The sequence below is a fragment of the Coloeus monedula genome (genome assembly GCF_965178545.1).
Source record: "Coloeus monedula genome assembly, chromosome: 12".
NCBI classification, from domain to species: Eukaryota; Metazoa; Chordata; class Aves; order Passeriformes; family Corvidae; genus Coloeus; species Coloeus monedula.
Genome location: NC_138792.1, coordinates 11583256 through 11609295, shown reverse-complemented (window position 1 = coordinate 11609295; position 26040 = coordinate 11583256). Strand labels below are relative to the sequence as shown.

At 40.0% G+C, this 26040-nt stretch overlaps 1 protein-coding gene across 2 annotated transcripts; it reads left to right on the top strand.

Annotated features, from left to right (window-relative positions):
- Window positions 1–604: 604 nt before the first annotated feature.
- Window positions 605–20846, top strand: LONRF3 (LON peptidase N-terminal domain and ring finger 3). Of its 2 annotated transcripts, XM_082289547.1 has the most exons (12): window positions 605–1311; window positions 2565–2683; window positions 3269–3391; window positions 5552–5707; window positions 7116–7359; window positions 8046–8136; window positions 11400–11514; window positions 11935–12056; window positions 12710–12868; window positions 13885–14047; window positions 14845–14994; window positions 15713–20846. In XM_082289547.1, exons 1-12 carry the CDS (start codon window positions 690–692, stop codon window positions 15869–15871), a joined length of 2223 nt encoding a protein of 740 aa, XP_082145673.1. In that variant the 5' UTR covers window positions 605–689; the 3' UTR covers window positions 15872–20846. The 2 variants fall into 2 exon arrangements, with proteins under 2 accessions (XP_082145673.1, XP_082145674.1); XM_082289548.1 differs by lacking the exon at window positions 5552–5707.
- Window positions 20847–26040: the final 5194 nt, after the last annotated feature.

The window sequence follows — 26040 nt, the reverse complement described above, 5'->3', positions numbered from 1 at the left end:
CCACACTGCAAAACTAAATAAACACAACATTTAGCTTCTAGTGTTTTCCTTAGTTGTTCTAAAACGAAGACTACCTGACATTAAAATAGCTCCACTACTACGTAGATCCCCTTAAAGAGAATGATTAACTGTGTAGCTACAAAGCTTCATTATTCCAGTTCTAGCAGGAAATGGCATTCTCGGTTTTCAAAATCACTTAGAGCCGATATTTCTTTCGCATTATCGGAGGTACCAAAACACCGAACCCTAGAGCGAATTCCGTGTCTCACCGAGACGCCGGTGCAGACCAGCGGGTCAAACCGAACTCCGAGCACGGTGTGCTCGGTGGGCAGCTCTCCGCAGCCCAGTGCCTCAGTTCTCCGCACGGCTCAAACCCCCTACCCTGGGGGAAGCGCCGCTGGGACGGGGTATGCGAGGGGGTGGAGGAGCCGAGCCGGGGCCAGAGCGGAGCAGCCCCTCTCGGCGCGGGCCGGGCCGACGCGTTACAAAACCGCCTGGTTTTGTAACAACCTGCGGGCGCTGCCCAATGAGCGCCGCCGCCGCCGTCACGTGCCCGTCTTTATATAAGCGGCGGCGGCGGCGCGGGGCGCTCCCGGCGCGGGGCGGTAGCACCAGCATGGGCCGGCGGGGCCGCGCCGCGCCCGCGCGCCCCGGCGTCCCGCGCTGCCCGCCGCGCTAGAGCCGCCGCCATGGGCTCGCACCTGCCGCCGCGCCCCGAGCCCCAGCTGGTGCTGCAGCTGGCGGCCGGGGCTCTCCAGGCGCAGAACTTGGAGGCACCGGGCGGCGGCCTGGGGCCCGAGTGGCAGGTGCTGCTCGGACGGGCGGATGCTCTGGCCTTCGGCGGGCGCCTGCACGAGGCACTACCGCTGTACCAGCTGGCGTCCCGCCACCAGCAGCTGCGCGCCGAGCAGCTGGAGAAGCTGGTGGAGTGCCTGGCGCAGAGTGTCCGGATCAAAGAGGGGCTGCCCGCCGCCGGGCAGCCCGCGGCACCCCGCGAGTGGGACGTCTTCAGGTGCCGCAAATGCCAGGGCTTCCTCTTCGAGCCCGTTTCCTTGCCTTGCGGACACACGTTCTGCAAACAGTGCCTGGAAAGGGACCGGGCGCCCGAGTCCCGCTGCGTCCTGTGCAAGGAGGAGGGCGGCACGGCGGCTGGGCAACTCCTGCGGGTCAATGTCATCCTCAGTAACCTGCTGACCAAGTGGTTCCCCTGCCAAGTGAAGGCTTCGCAGCTCCGGCACGAAGGGAACCTCCTCTACAAGGAGAAGAAGCTCCAAGCCGCCCTGCAGAAGTACAACGAAGCGGTCAGCCTAGGTAAGGGCTTCCCCTGCCTGGTGCTAGTCCCCGGCTCCGCCCCGGGGGAGATAACTTTCCATGGGCCGGGGCTCGCTGGCGGCCTCTCCGGCGCCCCTCGTCCCGCCGAGCCCTGGGCTGTGCCGGAAGTACCCCGGTGTCCCGGGAGTGTGCCTGAGCCGCGCTCCTGCTCGCCGCCGGCTCCCCCGGCCGGGTCCTGGGGTGGGTGTCGGGACAGCCCCGGAGTGGAGCCCCAGGGAGGGGTCGCGGCTCTTCAGCCCGCGGCGAAACTGGGTCAGGAGAGCAGCGGTTGCATAAGCCCGAGCCTGCGGTCCGGCTGGGCTCCCCCCGGCCGGCGCCGTTGTGTAACTGGCGGAGCCGGGAGGGAGCTGAGCGCCGCGCCCTGGGAAGGGCTCTGGGCGCGGGGGATCCCCGCCGACCACCCCCGTGCACGGAGGAGCCGCTCGCAGCCGAGCGCAAAGGCAGCGGCGGGGATGCGTGTCCGGGCATCGGGCTTGTCCCGCACCCCCGGCCGGCCCGGCCCGGCTCTCCCGCCCCGGCTCTCCCGCCCCATCGCCGGGGAGCGCCTGCGGGGCTGTGCAGGGAGAACTTTTGATGCGGTCCTTCTCATGCAGTTTGAGGAAAAGTGACTCACTTATTACTTGCACGTTGCAAGTAATGAGTGGAAGTTAAATGCAAGGTATTAGAGAGAAGCATTTCACTTAAATGAAAGTGTTCCCAAGAAAAGTGCCCAGCATTCCCCCCCAGCACACGCCGTGTCTCGATGATACAGTGTGTGTAACTTGGTGATCAGTGTAGCGCTACCTGATTATTCATGCTGTCCCTTCTTTTCCAGTGTTTTAAGCTCTGGCATGAAAAGACCCTTATTTCTCACTTAAAAACTTTCATGCTACAAATTTTGAACTTTTGAAACTCCTCCCTACAGTATGACTGCATTCCTCCTGCTGTCTTAAATGTCTCCACCAACCCTCTGATCCCCAATCAGTGCTGGTAATTTATTGTGTGAGTGTCTCAGCATTTATTTGTGCAATGTTCTCTGCAGTTATATAACATATAGCTGGCATTTTGTCTGGAGTTGTCCGAAGAGGTTTCCAGATTTAATTTAGTACATAGTTATTTAAAAACTGGATATTTTGTGGGTTTGTGCAACTTGGAAGCACCAACATGTGTTTAAAAAAAGTAAAAATTAAGGACTAAAGCTTATGTAACTAATTTCTTTTTACTTAATCAACCCCTTTTTCTATTTCCTACAGCTCCAAATGACCACTTACTATATAGCAACCGGTCCCAGATTAACTCTACTTTGAAAGCTTGTGAAGATGCATTGCACGATGCAGAAACAGCATGCAAGCTCCAGCCATACTGGTTGAAAGTAAGTGCTGACTCCAGCTGTACTTTTTTAAGGCCTTGATACTGCCCTGATAGGAAACCGTTAGAATGATCAGACAGTGGAATCTGAGGGAAGCTTTAAGCCCTGTAATTTCTTGAACTCCCACAATTACAGACATTTAACCATGATATTCTTTAGCTTCCTGAGGTGAAGGAAGAGAGTGCTAGTCCTAGAGAGTAAGCTAAGGCTATTATCTTTAACTTGGATGACTATCAATTTTGTGAACTCTCGAAAAATTGAATGCTGTGCTTATATCATTCTGTAAGAACAAAATGACTATTTTAGAAGGTGCATGTAGGGGAAATGGATGTTTCCAAGATCAGTTGGGCTTAGGTGCTGTGAGAATCATACTTGCATGAGTTGGAGAATATCCTGTTTATGCTTATAGTTTTGAGAACTGTTATGTTTAGAAACCCAGACACTGGTGGTGTCTAGCTGTAAGACATGGTTATAGTGATTTTTCCTGTCTAACTTTTCTTTCTTCAGAAAGATCTTTTGTACTTTCACTGTGGTTTTATTGCATATTCTCTTGACAAAAGCTGCAGCTGTGGATGTGTTTCCTTGCAGGGTCACCTAAGGAAAGGACAAGCATTAGCTAATCTGGGGAAAACAGAGGAAGCTTTAAGGGAGTTTCTATTCTGCCTTGCTCTAGATACTGGGAACAAGATGGCCAAGTCTGAGGCCCAAAAGGTGAGTTTCCCTAAATCATCTGGAACTGCATAATTGTTTTTAGTGGCCTTTTATAAAGGAGGATAAGATTTTTTTTCTTCTCTCTCATCACTGCAGAGAGCTGGATGGAAATATAAATCCAGACTGTTGTTTACATTTGAGTTGTGTATTGCTGATCTGCAGATAGAAAGATAGCAAGAAAATATACTCAGCTGCCACTCAGTGGAAACAGTTACAGCATTAGCATCAGCAAATTTGAAGGAAAACTGAATTGTTAATAATTGCCACCCACAGACTATTGTGATTCTCAAATTTCTAATCTGATTCCTAGCCTGGTAATCTATTACCAGTGATGGAGTGCACAAGAGGGGGAGTTGCTACTGAATGATGTTTCAGGCCATTGACTGGCAGAACACAACACGCAGCACTCATCAAACTCCACTTGGGAGCAGCAGCTTTCTTCCTACTGCCAGTCGTGCTGCCCAAGTGTCAGTGTGTGCAGGAGGTGTGAAAGAGGAAGCAGTCGACAAAGGAAGAGCAGTTTTAAAATAGTTTTTTAGGGTTGCTAATAATTAATGCTAAATAAGCAAAAAAAAAGAATCTGCAATGAGGCTTTTTTCAGTCGCAGCCTACAATGTGTATGAATTCTTACATGGCTTTTGTGAATATGGCTGTTTTGCCCACCCCTCAAATCTCTGATATCCTGTAGATCAGTATTTGGACGTTTGACCTTTTTGTTGTTGTTGTTGTCATAGCTAAAAGGCTCAGTGTTGCAGTGATTACTTATGACAATAAAAATATAATAGTTTTATTTTCCTTTATGGCAGTGTATTTATGCCATTCTCAATCACTGGTGGGATGGGAAAGTTGGGGTTTCCATGTGCTGTAGCAGACAAGGCTTTCTAAAGGCACAGTAGAATTCTTACAGTAAAACTCTATTCATGAAGGTAACACAGTATAACCTGAATGGTTGTAGTGAAATCAAATTTCTATCTCATTTATATATGGTTGAGATTTCAGCCTCCTTTGAGGATTTTTTGTCACGGATATTTAAGGGTTTTGTTTGCTTTTTTCCCCCAATGGGTTCCATGCAGTCTTTCATTGTCATTGTGTCATGATTTGTGCTCATAGTCATGCTGGGAGACTTTCTGTGCACTAGAGCAAAAAGACCAGAAGCAAACAAATATGTTTCTAAATTCTGACTCCAGATAGCTGTTTCCAAGACATTTAATTTCTGAGCAGTGAGGTTCTGAGAAAAACTAGACTTCTTATAACTGAAAGAATCACTCGTGCACTCATCAGACACAGAGTTGATCCATGATGCAATATTTTACTGGGTCATTTCCAAGGCTGTTTGCATAACAATGACATACTTTGTTGTACCAAATTCTTTGGGTGCAGTTGTGATGTTCTGCTTGTATTAACTGTCTGCCTGTGTTAGTTTGGACATAGTGTGATCCTGTGAAATCCTTTTTGGCTTTAAATAGAAATCTCAGCTATCATGTGGCTTCCTCAGGCATCAGCAGGATCACCTCAGCAGTATGTTGAAATTAGTTTTTGAAGTGTGAATCTTCTATTCAGCTCTGTTTCTTTCCTTAAATAATCATCTGGTAAGCTATGCCATACAAGGGGCTTCAAGCTGCTACTTGAAACAGATTCACTTATTTTCTTATAGCAAATGAAAAAATAGCATTTTTCTACTGCCTACCTTTTTTGTATTCTCACATAAGTGAATTAAAAATAGCTACAGTTTACAATATCAGACACATTTACCCAACTGATCTTGGATTAAGCCTGTGAGATGAGTGCTTTCTGTACTAGTAAACTCCAGTGAAAGCTGATGTGCAGCAAAAAAACCCAAAAACATTTAAGAAAGATGTTAATAATTTCTAGCGAGCCCCGAACTGCAGGACAAAGAGGACAAAGGCATGTGTGTGTCACATCACAGAGAGTGGTTAATAACTCTGTGGGCTTTTTTAACTCTGAAAATGTTTCTTGCTATCTGTTTGGCCTGTATTGCATTAGCTCTTGCACTTTTTGTTCCTACCCTAGTTTAAAGGGCTCTTTAAATGGTTTTAACAAAATCATGGATGCTTCTTTCAGCTATTCCCTTACTTGCTTTTTCATTTAGAGGTTGCAAGGAAGGAACTAAGCAGTGAAGTGTTCTGTTTTATATCACAGCTTCTACTTAGTTTGTTTTCACTCATCCCGGGAAATGCTCAGGAACACTTACCCGATATCCTGCAGCTGTTGTCACATCACTCTAGATTAAAGGGGAATCTCCTAAATTCAGTGGGATCTGGAGGCACCAGCCATAACCTACAAAGGTTGCTCAAGGTAAAGATCAAGTCTGATGTGTGGTTCTTAATTTGTTGTGTGTTTTGTGTTCATATTGGGAAGCCTTCTCTCCTTTTTGCCTCTGGGAGATAGGAGGACACATTTTCTCAAATTTTTACTGAGTTTCAGAACATACAAAACAGTGTTGACTTACCAAAGTCTCCTTATTTGACTTTCTTTCTTTAATAGAAGTCCTCTGTTCTGATAAATTTTATGTCAGAATTGAGTGGGTTCTACTCCTGTAATTGTCTTTAGGTCTTTCAGGTAGTTGGTAGTGGAAAAGGGCTTCTGTAGATTGGATTTAGATGCCCTCGAAAGCTGCGAAATGCTAAAATCTAGAGCTTCAACTCAAGCTATAACTGGTGATGCCAGTAACAAAGTCATCCCATACTCAGTCTGTACAATATTTAGAAGTTGTTGTAGAGCTACGTAAGATATATTAGCTACTTCATAACTTTGGTTTTGCAGCTGTAGTTTTGTAAATGGCTGTAGAGGTTTACATTGATAGGTTTGTAGGGATCACTTCTGCTTCACTGAAACCTGAACTTCGGGATGGGGTTTGCATATATTTGCATATATTGTATATTTAGGAGAAAACTTGGCTAGTCCTTACAAACAAAAGTGGTAGTTTTCAGCAGCCTTGTTGAGACTGAAAAGAAACAATCAGTGACATTGCCCTCTGGAAAGGCTGTTAGGATGTTCTGACAAGCAACCCTTTAGCATGACTCTTTCATAAAGTCATTCGAGGGACAGTTCACTCATCTTTCTGCATGTTATGTGTCACCACAGCTCCTGATCACAATCCACAGTGTTTGTTTTCGGGTCCATCCAGGGAGTTGATGTTACAAAGCTGACAGGTGATGTCCTGCACAGTGGCTGCTCACAGGATGTCCTTTGGCCATAATGGGATAAACCCTGAGTGGTTTGTCCTCTGAGAAAGGAATCTGCCTTGCAAGAGGAAGCTCTGGGCATTTTCTCTCTTAAAAATTTGTGTGTTTTTACTGCTTCCTTAAAATAAACTGACATTGTTTTTGTTGTTCTATTGGTTGATACCATCATCATGATATAAACAATATGCATTTTTCCCATAGGTTCAGTGATAACAATATATTTAATGTGAGATCTAGCCACATTTCTGTCTGAATCCAGTTTCATGATCTTCAAGCTTTAAAGCCACACGAAAGGGCCGAAAGTACTCAATGGTGGGGAGGGGAAATCAGGTTTGTTCGTTGCTTGCGTTTTGGGGTTTGGGTTTTTTTAATTAGGATTAGCAATTCTCAGACTCTTGCTTCTTGACCTACAAAGTCCTTCCTGGTGATCCATAATATTAAAGATTTGTGACAGGTTGAGTTTTTTCCTTACCAAGTTGTTGGAAGATTGGTCTAATGTCAGTCCTCTCTTCACACAGGTCAATGTGGAAGAAAAAAAGGGTTTTTCCATTCAAGAGGAACCAAATGTAACAACTTCTGGTAGTTTGAGGAAATCTATACAAATTACAGAGAGCAAAAAGGACTGTTTGGAGGAGGAGAACAAATTCACCTCCATGCCAGAGTCTACTTTTCTCATCTCTGAGAAATGCAGCCTCCTGAAAAGGAAGTGCTGCTCTGAGGAGATGCGAAATGCTGAGGTGCCCTGCAAACTGATGAAGAAAGGTATGTTTAATTATACACAGGACAGGTTCCATGGCACGCAATCCATGGTAACTTTTCTTTTGTAAGATTCAGACAAAGAGGGACCAAATTACACTTTGCCTTTTATATTTTCTCTTTTGCCTAATCATGCCTAAGGCATGCATGATGTGGAATCTTTCCTGTGTGTAGGGAGAAAAAAGTCTAAAAAGGGGCAAAGAAGGTTGGGTCATGTGCTTTTCTCAGCAGAGCTCGAATCTTTTAAAGAACATCAATGTTTCACATGGTCTTACCACTTTCTACAACAATTTAAAAAGCTTAAAAGCACAAACTCTATTTGTTCTTGATATCTGGCCTTGTTTTCATGCTGTGGGAGATATTTACAATGGTATGAGAGAAGAATTTGTCTCACTTTAGACTTTCAGCAGTAACAAAAAGTGTTTTGACGTTGTTTGCTAATACAAGGCCAAATTGAACCCTCTGTAAGTGGGTATAGTGTGACCAAAATTAAGGGGAGATGTGCTGATTTGTGCCAAGGCTGAATTTGAAGCTTTGCATAGAAATTACTCTAATGATGCTTCATGGTTCAGTAAGTTGCAAGTATATACAAGACACATTTAAACATCATATGCTGGTGTAAATACATGAGATAGCATTGTGCTTGCATAGTTCTGTTCAATTACATTATCCTTTTTTTTTCTTGTTGATAGACACAGTTGATGCTAAGGGAAATAGTACTGGACAACATATTCCATTTGAAGTTGTGGATCCATCAGATTTGGACTGCTCCCTGTGTATGAGGTGTGTTATTTTCTCACAGATATCTATAGCTTTCCAGCTGTATCTTCTTCCCTTTAATGACCTAGAGATTTTCTAGCTTACTTGGTACTTATTTTTGCCTGTGACATGAAATTAGCTTTTACTGTGACTGTTACTCCAGTGATGCATTTCTAGACCTTTAGCTCTGAGCACTGTTGATGAATGGGGACTCTTTAATCTTCTCTGGGCTAGCGATTGCTTTGGAAAGGGTACACAAAGTCACATGCAGGTTAAGCAAGTTAGTGAAGGCGTCTGAAAGATTTACGCTCATCACTGGCACCCACCTAGCCACTGGAACAGTGCACAAACCCACAGTTTGTCATCTGGGAATTTGTAGAGCTGTTTGTCACAAAAAGCACAAAATACCTAGAGACCACATCGAATGAATATTCTGAGTTTACATGTGAAGTACTCTGTTGCTGCTATTGCAATAGGAGGATCTTGCGAGTAAACAAGAGCATGTTTTAATTCTCTTGCTTAAGAGATTTTTTTCCTCACTTTACTGAGGCAGTCACTCCATTTGCTTGACGATTTCTTCTTCCAGTTAAACAACAGTTATTCTTGGGAGCAGCAATGACTTAGTAAAACAAGTAGGAGCTGTCAACTGCGTCTGTTTTACTACTTGTTTTCTACAAAACATTTTAAGTTTGGCAAATATATTATGTGGGGGTTTTTACTGACTTAGAAATATTGGGAAGGTGTGCACTCACTGCAGTGAGTGTTGCTTAGGTTGCTTATTTTTTTTTAATTACCCAGATTTATCTATAATGCATGCTGGGGTTAGTTTTGCACAATATTTTTTAGATCTTAAATAGCAGATATTCTCTTTAGGGATGTACTCTTGAAGGTCTGTGTTTTGAGAAATCTGGATTTTGTTGTTTCTATGCAGAAGAGGGGGCTTCAATTTGTTTCAGACAAACTGAAAGCTTTGAGGACCAACTGCTGTATTGTATGATTTGCTTCTGCTTGGAACAAATCAGATCTGCCCCCTCTCCCTGTCTACAGCTGAAATATGTTCCAAAAGTTTATGCAGCTGTCAAAACACTCCATAGTGCAAAGAGCAAAACTTTCCTCTAACAGAAAGCCACACAATTAATCTTAGTGGTTTAGTGATTCTGCTTGTTTATCATCATGTCCACAAAGCATTTTTCAGATGTTTTAAATAAAATTAATTAGTCCTACTTTCTCATCCTCTATGTTAAATCAGAAAGAACTAGACTACAATACATTTGTAAAGGAATTAGCCCAAGGATTACTGATTCCCTTACAGTATAGAGGATGGTATAGGTGCTGCACTTGTAATTGCAGTCACAAATCCAGGCCTTGCCTTCAGAAAGATGTTAGCTTTGTAACATCACTGCACAAGGAAGGCTTGTGCTCAGGAAAGCTCTCATAAGATCTTTCTTGTTATTTATGCAGACTGATTGTAATTATTTCCTGCCATGTGCTTCAGAAGTGTTTTGGGGATTTGGTTCCTGAGATACTTTGGGCTAATTACCTAGTAACCTAGTGACCTGTTCACAATTAACTGCAGGAGCTGTTATTAACCTTTTTGTCTGATGAAGTGGCCAAAATGTTATTGATCTACCTTTGCTCCAGCAGCAAGCAGAAAATACAAGGTAGTCAAAGCAACTTACTGGTGAGCAAAGAAGAAGCACTGTTCTGCTGCCATTTAGTTTCTGCTGTTTACAGTAGCTCAAAATAATGTCATGAGAAATCTTGATGTGTAGTGTTTCTTTCTGCAAATCATGGAGCTTGTTCAGGTCCTCTTAGAGTTGTTAGGAAAAGCAGCTGCTGGCTTTTGTAAGAGCTAGGGCAGACTCAGGAATCTTAACAGGAGTATCTTGTCTTTATGCTACATTTCAGACGAAGTCAGTCCCTACTAAATTATTACATATACAATGCAGTACTTACTGGAACATGGGGTAGAATTCAGTGTTTTGCATAGTTTAAGTGAGGTTTCTGTTTGTGAAACAATTAACAAGTGTTTTGAGTTACACTGTCAAGTTGCAATAAGATAGGTGTGGCATTTCAGATACTATTTTATATGTTCCATTGCTTAAATGTCAATGTTTTTGGTAACTAATGACATTTAATAAGCTCTCTACAGCAGTCTTGTTAAAAGCCAATTACATTCTTAAATACACTCATCTTGTTAAAGATGCTAATAAACATGGGTTTATGTATTGTAATTTCCACATGTTTAACAGAGCATAGTGTACTGTTTTGATAAACTAATACTTTAAAGAAAAATTATTAATTCACTTAAATTATAATGAGACTAATATTAAAAACCTTAAAATGCTTAGACAATATGTTGTAAAATACAGTATGTTCCAGACAATTTAGTTTCTAGTTTTGAATTATTTCTATTTTTTAAAAAACTTCTATATTACTTACATCTCCTTAAGGTCCTTATTGACAAGGAATCATGACTTTGCAATATCACATAATCCTAATAAGGAAAAAAATCTTTACATGAAAATAAGTGTCACAGAGGTATTTGGAATGGGTAAAGAAATAGGTACCATGATACTTTGAAGACCTGGCCTTATATATTTAAATATTCTTCCAGAGGAAGCATGAACTTCCTGTCTCTCATTTTCCAGAAAAGCAGTCACTTGAAGGTTAAAAACTCTATTTCCCCCCTTCCCCCCCCCCCCCCCCCAATAAAAAAGAGGAATGCCTATTAGAGCTGGCAATAATAGAATCATAAAATTTTTTAGGTTGGAAAGACCTCCAGGATCTCTGAGCTCCGCTATTTATTCCAGAGCTGCCAAGTCCCTGTTTATTGCAGTTACTGATGTGGGCTATTACTGCAAATAGGTATTTTGTGCTTAGCTCTACAAATACAAGTAATCATAACATTTCCACAGTAATAGTTGTGCAGGCATTGCTCAATTTCATTAGTGAAGTCAGATGGTCCAACTTCTAGTTCTCTTTATTGCTCACACAGAGGAAAATTAAATACTGGCTTGTTGGAAGTTCGTGACAATGTTGTCCCTCACATTCACTGAAGTCAAAGTTCATGGGCTGCCTTTCATGTTGGGTGGCAATAAAAAAAGTCTGTAAACTGAGTAAATACAAAAGTTGGTTGAAGAAATTAAAAGCAAGAAGCAACTTTATCCCTGCAGTAGTCAGTAGTTAAGTTAGTGAATGAATTCAGCTATTTTTGGTAGCAACTTTTTTCTTTTACTTTAGTACACGATATTGTTGTCTTTTTGCTCTTGGATTTTCCAATCCAGGCTCTTCTATGAACCTGTCACTACACCTTGTGGACACACCTTCTGTCTCAAATGTCTGGAGAGATGCCTGGATCACAACCCAAAATGTCCCCTGTGCAAGGAAGGGCTCTCAGAGGTAATCCTTGGATTTTTTCAGCATCAGTTCAAATGCAAGTGATAGGAACGACTTCACTTGCAGACAGCCTTGATATTTCCCAACACAAAAGAAATATTGCATAACTTGGGAAGAATGTGACTTTTAAAATGATCTTGTGAGTGGCCAAGCATGGCTAGTCTCTGTTCAAACCTTAGGACCAGGCCTGTACTTAAAAAATCTGTAGGTGATTTTTACTTTCCAAATTTCCTAAGTAAATGTCTGTAACACAGGGAATAGTTAAAAAACTGACTCTTCACTGGCAAGTTTAACAGATGATAGAATCACAGAAATCAGTAAATGGGGGTAATGGATGACTCCCTTTTCACAGGGACCATACACTGTGTACACTGTGATGTGCTGGATGTTCTCTCTAACTGCTTGTGTGTGTTCTTACTGCAGTGCTTGGCTATGAGGAAATACTGTAAAACAGTGCTAATGGAGGAGCTAATAGCCAGATATCTTCCAGAAGAACTCACTGAAAGGAGGAAGATTTATGAAGAGGAAATAGCAGAGCTTTCCAAGTATGTAATCCATTTTCTGTAAAATCCCATCTCTAATTCTGCTGCTGTTGGCTGTGAATGGCTCTGGCTGCTGTGGAACACGAGCTGAGATGCTGATGGTGCTTCTTTCTCTGTATCGTGTGATATCGGAGAACAGGGTCCAGGTGAAACCGTGCTTGAGTGAGCATAAAACTGGACACTGTGCTAAACAGTAAAGAGAAGTAGAAGAAATCCAGAAGGTTGCTTTATAAACAAAGTAAAAAGCAATGTGCCTGCTTTCAGTGGACCTCTATGAAAGGCAGAGAGTGAGACAATAGGTAGAAGTAGTCCCACAGGATGGGGTTTGGAATATACTGGATAGGGAAGAAACGGGATTAAAGGAAATAAATAAAAGCAATACTAGAGATACAATAATGCTTTTACTAGCAAATCAAGAAATCTTAATGAAAAATTAGTCTGCTATTAAGTAGTATATAATTTTCTAGAGTATTTAGTCAGTTAAAGGGAAAATAATTTTAGGTTTTGCTTACTTCATTAAGAATTTTATTCTAAAGATGTTATAATTTCTATTTAAAGATGTCATAATTAAAAAAAAATGTTACTACGTGTTTTATAGCTAGTCAGTTGTGTGGTAAAACATCATATCTGATTTTTCCTTTCTTTCTTTCTTACAGCCTAAATAAGAATGTTCCCATATTTGTGTGTACAATGGCTTATCCTACAGTCCCATGTCCTTTGCACATCTTTGAGCCGTGTTATCGGCTGATGATCCGGAGGTGCATGGAGACTGGCACCAAACAGTTTGGGATGTGCATCAGTGACCCTGTCAAGGGGTGAGTGAAAAGCTTGGACCATGTGAGGTACCCACTTAGTCTCAAGCCAGTGGAGAGGCGCAGAAAGGTCCATGGCTGTAATATCTGTGGTAGTTTTCCAGTAGAGAAAGTTTCTTCCTAATCATGCATGTTAAAGACGTTGAGGAGACTGAAGTTTTTCTCTTGGGCACTTGGGTTCTGACTAATATGCCGGTCTGTTCTCTCAAAACACTCATAGCTGAACGTGTGTAATATGTGATTGAGCTGCAGACCTCCTGTAACACATGAAAAGAAAGTGTATTTTTCTGCTGCTTTCCAATCTACTGAATGTTTTGGCACAAGAAATCGAAATGGCAGTAAGGTGTGTTCTTGGGCTTAATTCTTCTAAACTATGGGATCTCTTTATATTGTCACTGTTCTGAATATAGTGGAGACTGCAGACGTATAACAGGACCTCCATAAGGACTGGCTGAGCATTTACATTGAACCATTTACAGTTAGTATTAGGTAATTTGACTTCAATGTGTGACTCTGTTTAGCTTTCTTCCCTTCTTTTTATGCTATAAACCTACTGGGTATGTATACACTGTGAAAAGTACAGTTTGCAGAAAATACCCACCTGCAAAGTAAAATCTGCTGAAATTGTGCAAAAACATTTTTCTTCATAGATTTCCATGTCCTTCCATAATGCTACTATTCTGAATTGCACTTGTCCTTCTGTACAAATTGACTTGAACATATTAGGATTATGGAGAAAGCGTGCTTCTGAGCTATATAACTTTCAATTTCATAAGATGTTCCCTGTATTCCAAAACATCCAGTTAGCATTAATCAGATTAGACAGTCTGGATCTTCCTGATAGTTTTGCAAACAATTGTGGTATAATTTGAACTACAGCAGGTCAGTGCTATGAACAATAGAAATGAGCTGACATTGGTAAATACCTTTGTGGTAGGGACTGGCTGTATGGCAGCTCTGTGGAACTCAGGGTGGAGAGAATAAGACTTGTTTACTTGCTTTTGTTCTGATTTCAATAGGTTTGCAGATTATGGCTGCATTCTGGAGATAAGAAATGTTGAATTCTTTGCTGATGGTCGCTCTGTTGTAGACAGCATTGGCAAGAGGAGATTTAAGGTGATCCAGCACAGCCAGCGGGATGGATATAATACAGCAGATATTGAGTACATTGAGGATCAAAAGGTAAATTTAGAAATATTTCATTTAAACCATATTACATGTGAAATTCTAAGCATGTATGTTTTCATGTTTTTCTTTCTTTGTAGAAGTTTCTAATAAACCAAATTTGTGGTATTTAATAACTGCTCATGGTTAAGGTGGGAAACATAAGAGTTAGCACATGCATGCACACACACTGCCGATGTACTGAAGAGTGTTTCCTAGAGGTATTTATCAGAGGACAAGGTTAAGTGAATCCAGGACGAGATCTTGCTGCTCTTCTGGACAGAATAACTGCAATTTATAAGAGGGTGGAGGGGGAACCTGACACCATTTTTATGGAAGCCAGTTAGAAAATCTCCATTCAGGTAAGAAGCAGCAGGATTGGGTGCACCATAACCTTCAAAATTGCTCGTGTTAATTCTTAAGAGCTTTTGGTGTGCAAAGGGACGATAAAATGTCTACTCTGAGGCTCTACTGATTTTTCTTTTTTAAAAAAAGCTTTGCATCATCTTTTTTCCGTTTTCGCATGATGTTTGTGTAAAGGTTTTTTGATACAACAATCCAGAAAGTGCTAATTCTACAAATAGGTTTTTTTGGTTTAGAATACAGGTAAAGTAAAAATTTTGGGTAGGAAAGGGGCATCAGAAGGGGAAACACCAAATGAGCTCTCAGTATTTATCCCAGAACTTTTCTGGCATGCTTTTTTTTTTTCCTTTTCCTTTCCCCTACCCACTCCAGAAAATCCTAAAAATGCTATGCCTTCCCCAGCATGCAGACTGAACTAACAGTAACCTTCCCCCTCTCATTTCTCATTCCAGGTGCAAGGACAAGAGTATGTTGCATTACTTGTTCTCCATGACTCTGTCTATGATCAGGCTTATATGTGGTTTAACTCCCTCAAGCAAGCACTCAAAAGTCGAATTCTCAGTCATTTTGGTCCAATGCCAGCTAAGGATCCTGACCCACAGGTATCCAGAATCAGTGGCTTATGTAACTTTTAGAGACAGAAATAGCAGGGATATCCGATAAGCTGGCAGGCATTGTGTTCTAAGATGAAAATATGAATACTCTGCATTTACCCCACATAAACTGAGCCTCTAAATTCTGTTGCCACACACCTGTGGTAGCACAGTTGCAAAGAAAAAGCTCATATTTAATGTTGATAACTTTCTGAGACTATTTATCTCACTGCATTAATCCCAGGAGACTGAACTGCCTTTTTGCCTGCTCTACTTCCCCAATTGAATGACTGAGAAATAAATAGGCAACTGGAAACTTGTTACTTTTGTTAAAGGACTGCAAATGGTGGGGTCCTAAAATAACAGAATATAACAACAAGAGCTAAATAGTGTCATAAAGTATGGAGAAGGAAGGCAGGAATCCTAAAGAGCTGGGTCAGTAATAACATATGGGAAAAATAGATTTAAAAAAATGTAGAAGGCCCAGCCTATATGTTGTTGTTACTAATAGAAATGCCTTTTACATCCTATTTTTAGGAAAGGTGCCACTTGTTTGTAATCTGTTTCAGGCCAACCTGTAATCACAAGCCATTAGGCTGGCAATGAAATTATCTACTTGCTACATTGCTATCAAAAACTGTGTTCTCAGAGTTAAATCCTCAAGAATAGGACCGTACTAGCTGTATGAATCCTGACTTCTAATTTTTTTTTTCCCCACTGACTGCAGGCTAACCCCAATGGGCCAGCCTGGTGCTGGTGGGTCCTGGCTGTCCTTCCACTTGAGAACAGAGCTCAGCTCCCATTCCTTGCCATGAAATCCCTCAAAGACCGCTTGAATGGCATCAGACGTGTCCTTACATTCATGTCTCGTACAAGATCACGGTGATGGTGAGGAGCAGAGCTGGGAAGTCTCCCACAGTCCTTGACTGCAGACTGTCTCTTGTAACTTCATCTAACTGCAATAATGTCTTACAGATTTGAGTGTCAGGATGTTTCAAGCCTGAATTTCAAAGAGAATGAGTTATAAAGAGCAGGGGATGTTTATGGATACTTCAATAGTTTCCATTTGGAACTGAGACGAGTATTCAATCACTGCACTGCTAAATTAGTAACAAATGTGATAGAACAAAAAGTGATCTTGTTTGCCATAAACCTTTTAAAAATATTAAGGTTTTTTTTAATTTATTTTATTTTTATTTTTTAGTGGAAAAGATAAACTGTGCAGTTTAATGTGAAGCAGAAACAATAAGGTTAATGCATTATTTCAGTGAACTGCAAAGTCTTTTATTCAAATGGTTCAGGTTTTATATAGCATTGTGTAAAATAATGTTCACAACTTCTGTTTGATAATTTATTTTTGCACTATGATTGTTTTGTTTCAAAGTGTATATTATTTATGTGTTCATTCACTAAAGGAAAGTGAGCTGCTCTATTTATAGTGTTTTTACCCTGTATTTATGACTGGGGGCAAAAATTATGATTCTAGCAGTGCACAAGCAACTGCTTTGTTAATTTTTCAGTTATTTGTGTTCAAATACTTCAAATATTTTTCTACTTATCCCCAGTTCTACCGTAGCTTAAGAACCCCCTCAAAGCATCCTGCCTTGAAGTCTTTGAATACACAGATTGTCTGAGTTAATTCAAGCAGAGCTGTTGAAGGTTGATCCTATGCTTGTGGCGAGGCTCCTGATACAACCAACCAGTCAAGCATCTGCTTAAGCATAAGTGTTTAAGTGCTTGCACAAATTCAAGTACTGGTGGTTGATGTCAGTGGGAATTGACCATAGTGGTGACAGAAGGATCTATCCCCTAATATCTCACCAAACAGAGTAACTTGAAGTTGAATTTGTATCTGAACTCCTTCTTTCAAAAATGGACAATGGCTACAAACAACTGTGAAGAAAGAGCTGCAGTATATGAAAATTGGCTTATCCTAGAGAAAACTGGAAGTACTGGTGTCATTTCATTGTAGGTTAATACATAGATTTCTTTTTTTTCCATCAACTCTTGTTGCTGTTAAGATGAGTTTTATTTCTTTTAATTGTTTGGTGGGATTTGGCTTTGGAGTGTGTGTTTATGGGAGGGGGAGGGGGGAGTTATTTTGAACTGTAGGACTCAGAGGGCAGTATGTGTCACATAAGAAGGAATATGTTGTAATAAATGCTATTTATTTCACCCCAATCTTCAGGTTTCTGTTAGCTTCAAATCTCTACCCAGCCATTACTTTTCTCTTAAGAGATTGGGTAGCATTGCTAATAATAGTTATCTCCCAAGGAAAGCAAGTGAATTTTAGCATGATTACTTCTAGCTATAAAGCAGGTAAAAATAGGGCAGAAATGAGAACAGGAAGTATCTTGGGTTTGATTTTCTTTTTTTTTTAAATCAACAGTTCATACAGTTGTTTTGCTGCTTTTATTGCTTACAGTGTACCACTTTCTGGGACTGCTCTTACCTTCATCTGATTATGACTTTCACTGGTTTCAATGTGAGCAAAACCGGGCCTTTTATTCTAAGCTACTCTTTTCCTTTTCAGTGGCAAAAACTAGAATGAAGTGAGACTGTTATGGAATGCCATAAATTTATTTGGTTTTTTTACCCAGGATAGCGCTCTGCCATTTCATGCCTCTATGAAAAAAAATGTGGTAGAATTTAATATAATTTTTGTGTGCTTTTCCATTAGCTCATCAGAATATTTATTAGTTAAAAGTAATTTCCATACTGTTATGTTTCCAGAAAGCTACCTTTGTTCCCATTTTGTTAAATTCTCTAGAACTTTTTTATAAGGGTACCAAAGAAACAAATGGAAGACAAACATGCTTCACCCTTGTGGTGCTCATGGAATCTGTATCCTGTTTGCATTGAGCTACTTTAGAAATGTTATGACTTCCTTCCATACTGCTGGATTGCTGCACTTCCTCCATGGGTGGTACTTGGCATGCTGTAAACAATGTATAAAAACACCTACATGTTCTGAACAGTACCAAGTGATGGTGGCTGACACCTGCTATGGCATTTTGTCTTCGTAAGTCAACAACAAAGCAATTTCTACTTGTGTGGAAGTGAAGCTGCATTAAATGCAATTCTTCCACAAGCCATTACGCACTACTGCAGAGCATAAGGGTCTCATATTGCTCCCACAGGAAAAAAAGCTTCCACTTTTGTTACTCTTATCTGTGAGAAAAGGACCTTAAATATCTTATTTAAACTTCTTTCTCACTGATGTCATTATTTTTTTACCCTGCATGCTATGTCTTCTACATACTCATTCTATTTTATTGTTTTAGAAACTGTCATGGAAAGAATCCTTGATTTTTAAAATGAATATTGTCTTTTCTGCCTTGAATATTAGCCTTGAGTAAAGCTGCCAGAATTTCCTAAGCAGAGACTCGTGTACATGCCCTGCATTGAGAATGCCCAGTGCATTTGTTGCAACCTGGAAACACTGGACCTACTGCATGTAATGCACACAGGTGATCTGCATATGCACAACAAATCAAAATTCCATCTGTACATGTACAATAGCATTCTCTCTGGGGCTGCTCTATGGCCACACACATCCTAGACTAATGGCTAAAGTCTACAAATTCCATCAGAAATGAAAAACAATACTGAGAAAGATATTTGCTAGAGAACACAAACATGTCAAGGAAAAACTGGAGAAGGAATACCCTTAGCCTTCATTATATTGAGATGGTAAAGTTTCAGTAATGATGTTTAAAACCACAAAAATCTAGGTATGCCACACTATCACTGATTTTTTTTCAGTTGCATAAATAAGTACAAGGACGTAAATGCAACATTTATCACAGGCATGAATAAACAGTTGAACCAATTTAAAAATACCTTCAGTTTAATTATAGAAACAACATTGAACAAATAAAATGCTAATTGGGGGGGGGAGTATTTTATTTAGGCTGCTCACATTTTTCTAGACACCAAAGCCAGTTTGATAACCAGTCTTGCTCATCTGCTAAAAACAAAAAAGACGAACAAACCAAATCATGACTCAAACTTGCATTTCCTGTGTGGTCAGAAGTATTGATTAATCGTTGTGGGGGCGTAAGTAATGCATAGGCTGCTTACACAGTAGTTCAGTAGTTTTAATAATAAAATGATAAAATGGTGTGATAGGCCTTTAAGCTAAGTCTTAAGTGACATTCTGGTGTTAGTTGTAGAAGTTCCTCTTGCTTTTTTTCTGTAATTACTTTAAGTGCTGATATCTTCCATTATATTGTAGCAATAAGAGATACCAGCTGTCAGACTGAATGGCTGATGTGTTGCTCAGCCCATCCTTCTGTCCTGTATGACTACTTACTGACAGAACACCTCAACCATGGATTTACTAATCCAAAGATTGCTTTAGTCTAAAAAAAAAAAAAGCACGTGGATTTGGATGTAGCAGGTCTGTCTTAATCTGTGCTGTAGAGAAAGAGCTTCATAGAGTTGAGTTCTGGTTTAGATGGTCTTTTCATATAATCATAGAATCCCGGGATGGAAGGAACCTCAAAGATCAGCTGGTCCAAATTTTCTTGGCAAAAGCATGGTCTAGACAAGATGGTCCAGCAGGCTATCCAGCCAAATCTTACAAGTGTCCAATGTTGGGAAATCCAGCACTTCCCTGGGAAGATTGTTCCAATGGCTGATTGTTCTCATTGTGAGAAATTTTCTTTTTGATGATTTCTACTTGGTGCTGAAGTTTTACTGGTGTTTAAATCAATGACAGACAGAAGTTGTATTTAAATGCAATGTTTAGAAATGGAGAACATGTTCACAAACACTTATTTAAAGAAGAAAGTGAAAACTAACTATAGGGTTTTTGTGCATAAAACCCCTGTGGACTATGCACTTAGGGTAGTGCTCCCCGTTTCCCCCAAGTCCTACATCAGATGAACACAGTCCCTTTTTTCAACCCCTGCTTAGTTCTCATTTAATTCACAACTGAACCTGTAACTAGTACAGCACATAGTTTAGGAGCTGGGGTTTATTCCAAAGCCCAGTAAACCACTGAAAGTCTTATGGCTATAGAAAAATGGTAGTTTGAGCAAAGTCACTCTCCTAAAACACTTTGTTAAATAAATATTGTCTGAAAGAAGAAAGAAACGAATCTGCTCAGATAGGATTAAAATGGTGGATAATAAAAACCTGAAGTATTACATTGACTTACTCATCCAGGTATCATGTGAAGTGCTTACTAATGTTGGATTTTCATAAGGTCTAAAGTAACCCTCACATAGAAGTGCCTGTATTCTGTTATTGCCATTCTTGAGCTTTTTAATAGTCATAGCCATATATTTTATAAATATAAAACATATGCACCTTTTAATCTTTACATTCAATTTGCAGAACAAAGGTTTACAGAGCAGAAGTGTAGCAAAAACAATGTAATAGCTTCTATAATTCCCTGATGAGGAACGGGAGAAGTACAAAAATGAGGAGCAAAAGACTATCTGTGTAAGATGTCTTAATTTGGAACCATATACTTGTCCAATTTAATTCCATCAAGCTATGTGGTTACAAGAGTGCCAGAAATATATCTATCAAGCCATTTTAAATAAAAAGTTTTGTGGACTTGTATATTCCATTTGTTTGTAAAACATCCTTTTGTGCACTGTAATGAACTTGAAATGAAAAGTTATACTCTCATATCACTGGACAGAGTACTGTTCAGCTACCTCTATATAAGTTTGAAGTAATTGGTTTTTTCTGGATTTGTTTGCATTGTCATATAAAATATATTTTAAAAAATCATAGTCCAAAGAACCTGTATGTGTTTGTAGATGTACTTATAACTATGTTGTACCAACAAAGTCTGTGTGGAGAGTTGTTTCCTAATTAAAATTTTTGTGTTCTTTACTCTTTGGCTTGCATAACAACTACAAAGGTGAACAAATATAACATGGGAGCTGGTTTTTGTAGGTGTTTTAGATAAAGGAACAAAGAACAACTCCTAGATCCTGCAGTTACACAACAACACTTGAAGTGAAGAAGCCAAACCATAAGAATTAAGTTGTTCAAACCTCAGATGCTGTAAAAGAGGACAACATGTGCTGCTGCTTTTTTTTGATTTTTTGGGTTTGGTTTTATTTCCCCTCCTCTCTTCCTTTGTTGCTGTGATAAAGTAAAAATAATGGGAGCTGAAGAAGGCCTGGCTTACTGCACTACCCTGCACTTATCTGGGCTTTGGTTCCTCTGATGCATTACTGTTTGCTTTACAGATTGCTGTGATTTAAACCTATGACCAGGGTACTTTTCATTTACAGTCTCACACAAGAATGCATCCCAGCCACATTTAAACTGTGTCTGTGTGGGAATGAAAGGACTGTTTTCAGTGGTGACCATTTAAGAAGTTCCATAGGGCTATCAAACTCAACTTCACAGAGAAAGCTAGATAATACCTTTATTCATAAACCTCATATTAAGAGTTTACAAAAAATATGAAGATTTGAAAAATGTTTGCAAGTTACATATGTATGGGCTGCTTCTTTTGCCTTGTCACTTAAGCAAGATGTAGCATGCTTGTGACTTGCTGCCTAAGCCCCAGCCACTGCTGGGGTAACAGGTTGCCTTCCTGGCCTCTTAGGTAAGCTTGTTCAGGCTCTGCATTTACTTCAGAATCCAGGGCACAGGCTAAGGCCTATGGTGAGCCTACAACTCATGTCAAGGCCTGTGTTATATGTAACAAAATACATTTGTGTCTGATCAGAGGAAGCTTTGGTTGAAGTGCATTTTCATCAGGAAATAGTAAATAGTCAAAACTGAAGCTTTTCTTGGGAACGTGTTGATTTAAACTATTGTTTTTAAGTCATAACTTTAGTTTTGAAAGCTTTAAGAGCAGTTATAAAAAAGAGGGGTCTAGATGCAATATGAAACAGAATTTAACCCAAATATAGGATAGCAAAATATTTCCCAACTACTTTCTCACTATGTCCTCATTTTATAACAATGTACCTACACAGATTGATTCAAATGATATTTGAAATATGCTAAAGTCATCTACACTTACATAATGGTTCATATTAAAATGATCATTAGCAATTTTGGATGATTTCTACCCTGTAAAGCAGTTAAAGGAAAACCACTGCTTCCAGTCAGCCTTTGCTTCCCCGGTTCCCTGACACAAGACCCTGTCCTGACTTTGCTGTGAGTGGGATAAGGACCCTGTGCCATACTGGGCAAAGGGAAGGGCTTGCCATGGGGCAGCTCCTGGCTGAGACCTGCCACAGCTTTGAAAATGTTGTCAGTAATATGCTTTTATTCTGTGAATGAGATGCCACAAATCCTGGAACATCTCTTAGTGTGCCATAGTTCTCTGTATGACTGGGTGAAAGATACAATGGCAACAGTTTTTATCTTCAAAAGAGGTGCTGACTTCGTAGTTTCCTCTGCTGTAGGAACCATGGATTGCCTGGTCTTTGCTCCATACTACTCACAACCAAGGGCAAGGTAAGGAATGCCATTTCTCAGCCTCTTGGCCACATGTACAGATGAAAGAAGATGGAAACTGCATTACTAAACTATTGTAGGGCTGGGATGGGTTTTTAACGGTCTTTCTGATTTTCAAACAGGCTTTTATTATCAGTCACTAATACCAAGTTCTCTAAAACCTACACAACAGAACTGGTTATGTCACACTTACTAGACAAGAGTAATGTTATATTTTAACTACACAGATAAATTGTATATTGATACCAAAAATTAATATACAGAGGCTACTAGAAAACTGATGTAAAGACCAAGCTTTGGTATGAAGACCAGCTTTCAGCTGCCACATACTGAATACTTTATTTCTTAGGATAGGATGACTTTCAAGTAGTTAAAGCCCAAAAATCACTGGCTGAAAGAATCTATGTAAGGAAAGCATGCACATGCTGTCAATATCAGTTTTATGCCAGTGTAACATCTTTTGTTTCAGTAGATCTGCTCTTCATTTATAATTCCATGTAAATGAAAGGAGAATTAAGCTATTTATGTAAGTGGCTTTATTTATGTAACTGACTTATGCTGTATTATGTGATGGCAAAGAAAACCAAGCACATGTCTCTTTTGTGTTTTCTATGAGCTACAGAAAGATTTTGTAAAAGTAATGCTAGCAATAAACAGTTTTTTCTATGTGACATTAGAAATTCATTCTCATCCACAGGGACGTTTTATCATGAGTAGAATACAGGGTAATAGATGATACGATAATGTGGAAGGGTTTTAGCAAGTCTGCAGACAGTCTAGAAAATGTGAAAGCTGCACATCACAATTTAGACTGCAAATCAGTTCAACAAAGCAATTGTTATTCAGGCTCTTCCTTGGATGAGTCAGTGATTTGTACTGTGACTATTAGTACTGGATGTACCATCTAAAATTCATTTTGAAAGATTACTGAAGCATTAATGATTTTAAAATCAGTTCTACAAGTATTTTTTTTATCAATAAGTCCAAACACTTATGAGCATACACAAGGATTTTCAACATAGTGGAATTAGGGGTTTTTTTTACATGCTTTTACATTGTTTTTTACCCCTCAGTGAATGATGACTATATAATATTTAGGAAATCAGGGTCAGTAGAGTAAATGTTTCTGTAGCAATGTGGCAGACACACCTTTCGTAACTCATAAAGTCACTACTGGAAAGGCACAACTGGGTCACAGAAGTGCATGGTGGGATGCTGCTTTCCAGTTATGCAACCAGGGTAACTAAAGGTTAGAGCAAGTACTTGAATAACGAGCTTTTTGCCAGAAAGAGTCGAACAGAAAACCACAGTGTTTTTAAATGCTGGCTTCTGAGCAGCAGCCACCTAACGTGTCTAGTTAGGAGTCATCAAACCGAAATAGAACCGGATGCGTCAGAACTTTGAAGAATGGCAGTTCAACATCCCAAAAGAAAAATACATCTGCTTGTATTCCAAAAGCAGATTCTACCGGTTCTCTCATTCCCACAGATGATACTAGAGACATTTGCAGCGTGCTGCTCCACTTTTTCTCCTGGCTCACTGTAACTGGCTTTATCACTCATATCATCTTTTTACTTTCTCCATCATCCAGCAACATTTCCAACTTTAAGGAATTCCACAGTTTGCCCCGTTCTCTTTCCTCCTTCTATGCATATGTTGCTGGATTACTTCTAATAAACATAATTAGTGCAGAATTCTTACCTAACTTCTGACAGAAGAAAGAAGAGAGAAAGGAAACTGTGTTTCCACACTACAATGATTTTCTGAGGTTTGGAGGGCTAGGACCATAGCCCAAGGGCACAAATTATGACATAACCAGCAACTAACTCCCATCAGGTTCAGGGATATTAGTTACAAAAACTGAAGGCTATTGCAAAGACACTAAAGAAAATTATAGTCTTTTAATCACAATTACATGTCCTGTTACAGCTGCACACCAGATAAATATATTAATCAAAATGACCTCATTTTAGGCATGCGTAGCAGTATGTTATATAACCATGTTAAGTATGCTATTTTATTTCCCTCCCGCCAAGGAGAAATGGTGTTTGTCTCACAAGAGTTCCAAATAAGTCTGGTTATAAAGTGATGGGGAAAAGGAGGGAGAGACAAAAGTGAGAGCATTAATAAGCAAAATGACTCATTTCCCAAGTGCAGAGGTGATGTTAAACTCCACTTCTATCTCACAAGCTCTGTAGGAAACTAATGTTGTCATCAGCAGTCTCAGCATTCCTAACATGCCCAGTATTTCTCAGAATGGCAAAAACAGATGTGTGACAAGGATGGAAACTACGTCTTTTGAGACCTCATTGGTTCACAGCATTCCTGATTTGTTTTCAAAGCTGTTTTTGAAGGCTGCCTCCATAAACAGGGACTTTGCAGAATCCCCATCAATCTTTTTGTTGCTCCCTACTTCGGTGAAAAGTGGCATTCGATTAATTCTTTTCTAGTGCTACTAATGATGCTTTAAACAAGCTCAAAAGCACCCTTAAAAGTAGAATACATCCCCACACATACAACAAGGCTGAGGCTTGTCTAGATTCATACTGCACTACAGAAAAAAGGACCAAGAGGCGTACATTTTTGCAATATAAGATCACTCAGCCAGAGAACTCTGATAAGTGCTGAAAATGTGAAAAACAAATGGCAGGGTATGCATTTCCCGTTTGCTCAATACACACACATAAAAGAAACACTGTGTAGGCTTCACTGCAGCATACCAGTGCGTCCAAAACTCAAAGGTTAGTTACATAAATGATAAGGCGTGGGCTTAAATGCTTCATTCAGCTTGTTAATTACTTGCTTTGTGGCCTGAGCCAATGTTCTGAAGCAGGTTCATCCAATATTGTGCTGCTTCCTCTGAATTTTCATTTACTGTATTAAGCTGAAATGCTGGGAACAATTTGTTGCAATACCTAGGAAGAATCTGTTTTCTTTTCAAGCAATTCACAGAATAAACTTACTCAGACCAATCCACAGATGCTCTTTAAATGTCCTTGCTATTTCAGAAAATTATGAAATTTAATTCTTTGAGTATTCTCCTTAAACAAGGAACTGCTGGCTGCATAAATATGCATGTGTTATTGGCGTATGTTTGAGGGTTCCTTTTTTGTGTTCTTTTCAATCTACAGATCCAATGTGGGGAAATGAATGGCAATGTGTTAGAAAACTCTCAAAATGCTTATTATGTCTCTGGCAGAATAAAAGAAGCTACATTTAAATAGCAGATGGAAATATTTCCACCTTCAATTCAGTTAACTGGGACACCTCATTGATAAGGTTCTTTAATGCCATGGCTGTGAACAAGACCTCATTATTGAACAGCCCATCCCAATCCAGACAAACCAACTATCTATTTCCTGAGATGGGCAGGCAGAAACTGGAGTTCAAAATTCCTTACCTCTGTGGAAATAAATAGTATTATGTTGGGAGCAAACTGTAGTTTTACCTCAAGATCTCTCCTCAAGATTGCACCTGGGAAACCTGAGATTCACATCTAGCAACAGAATTTGTTTTAAAATTAAAACTTCCTAACGTGCTTTGTTTTCAGCAGTGTATGCTTGCAGACAACTTGATTTGCAACTCAGACATGGGCTAAGAAGCTTATGAAGA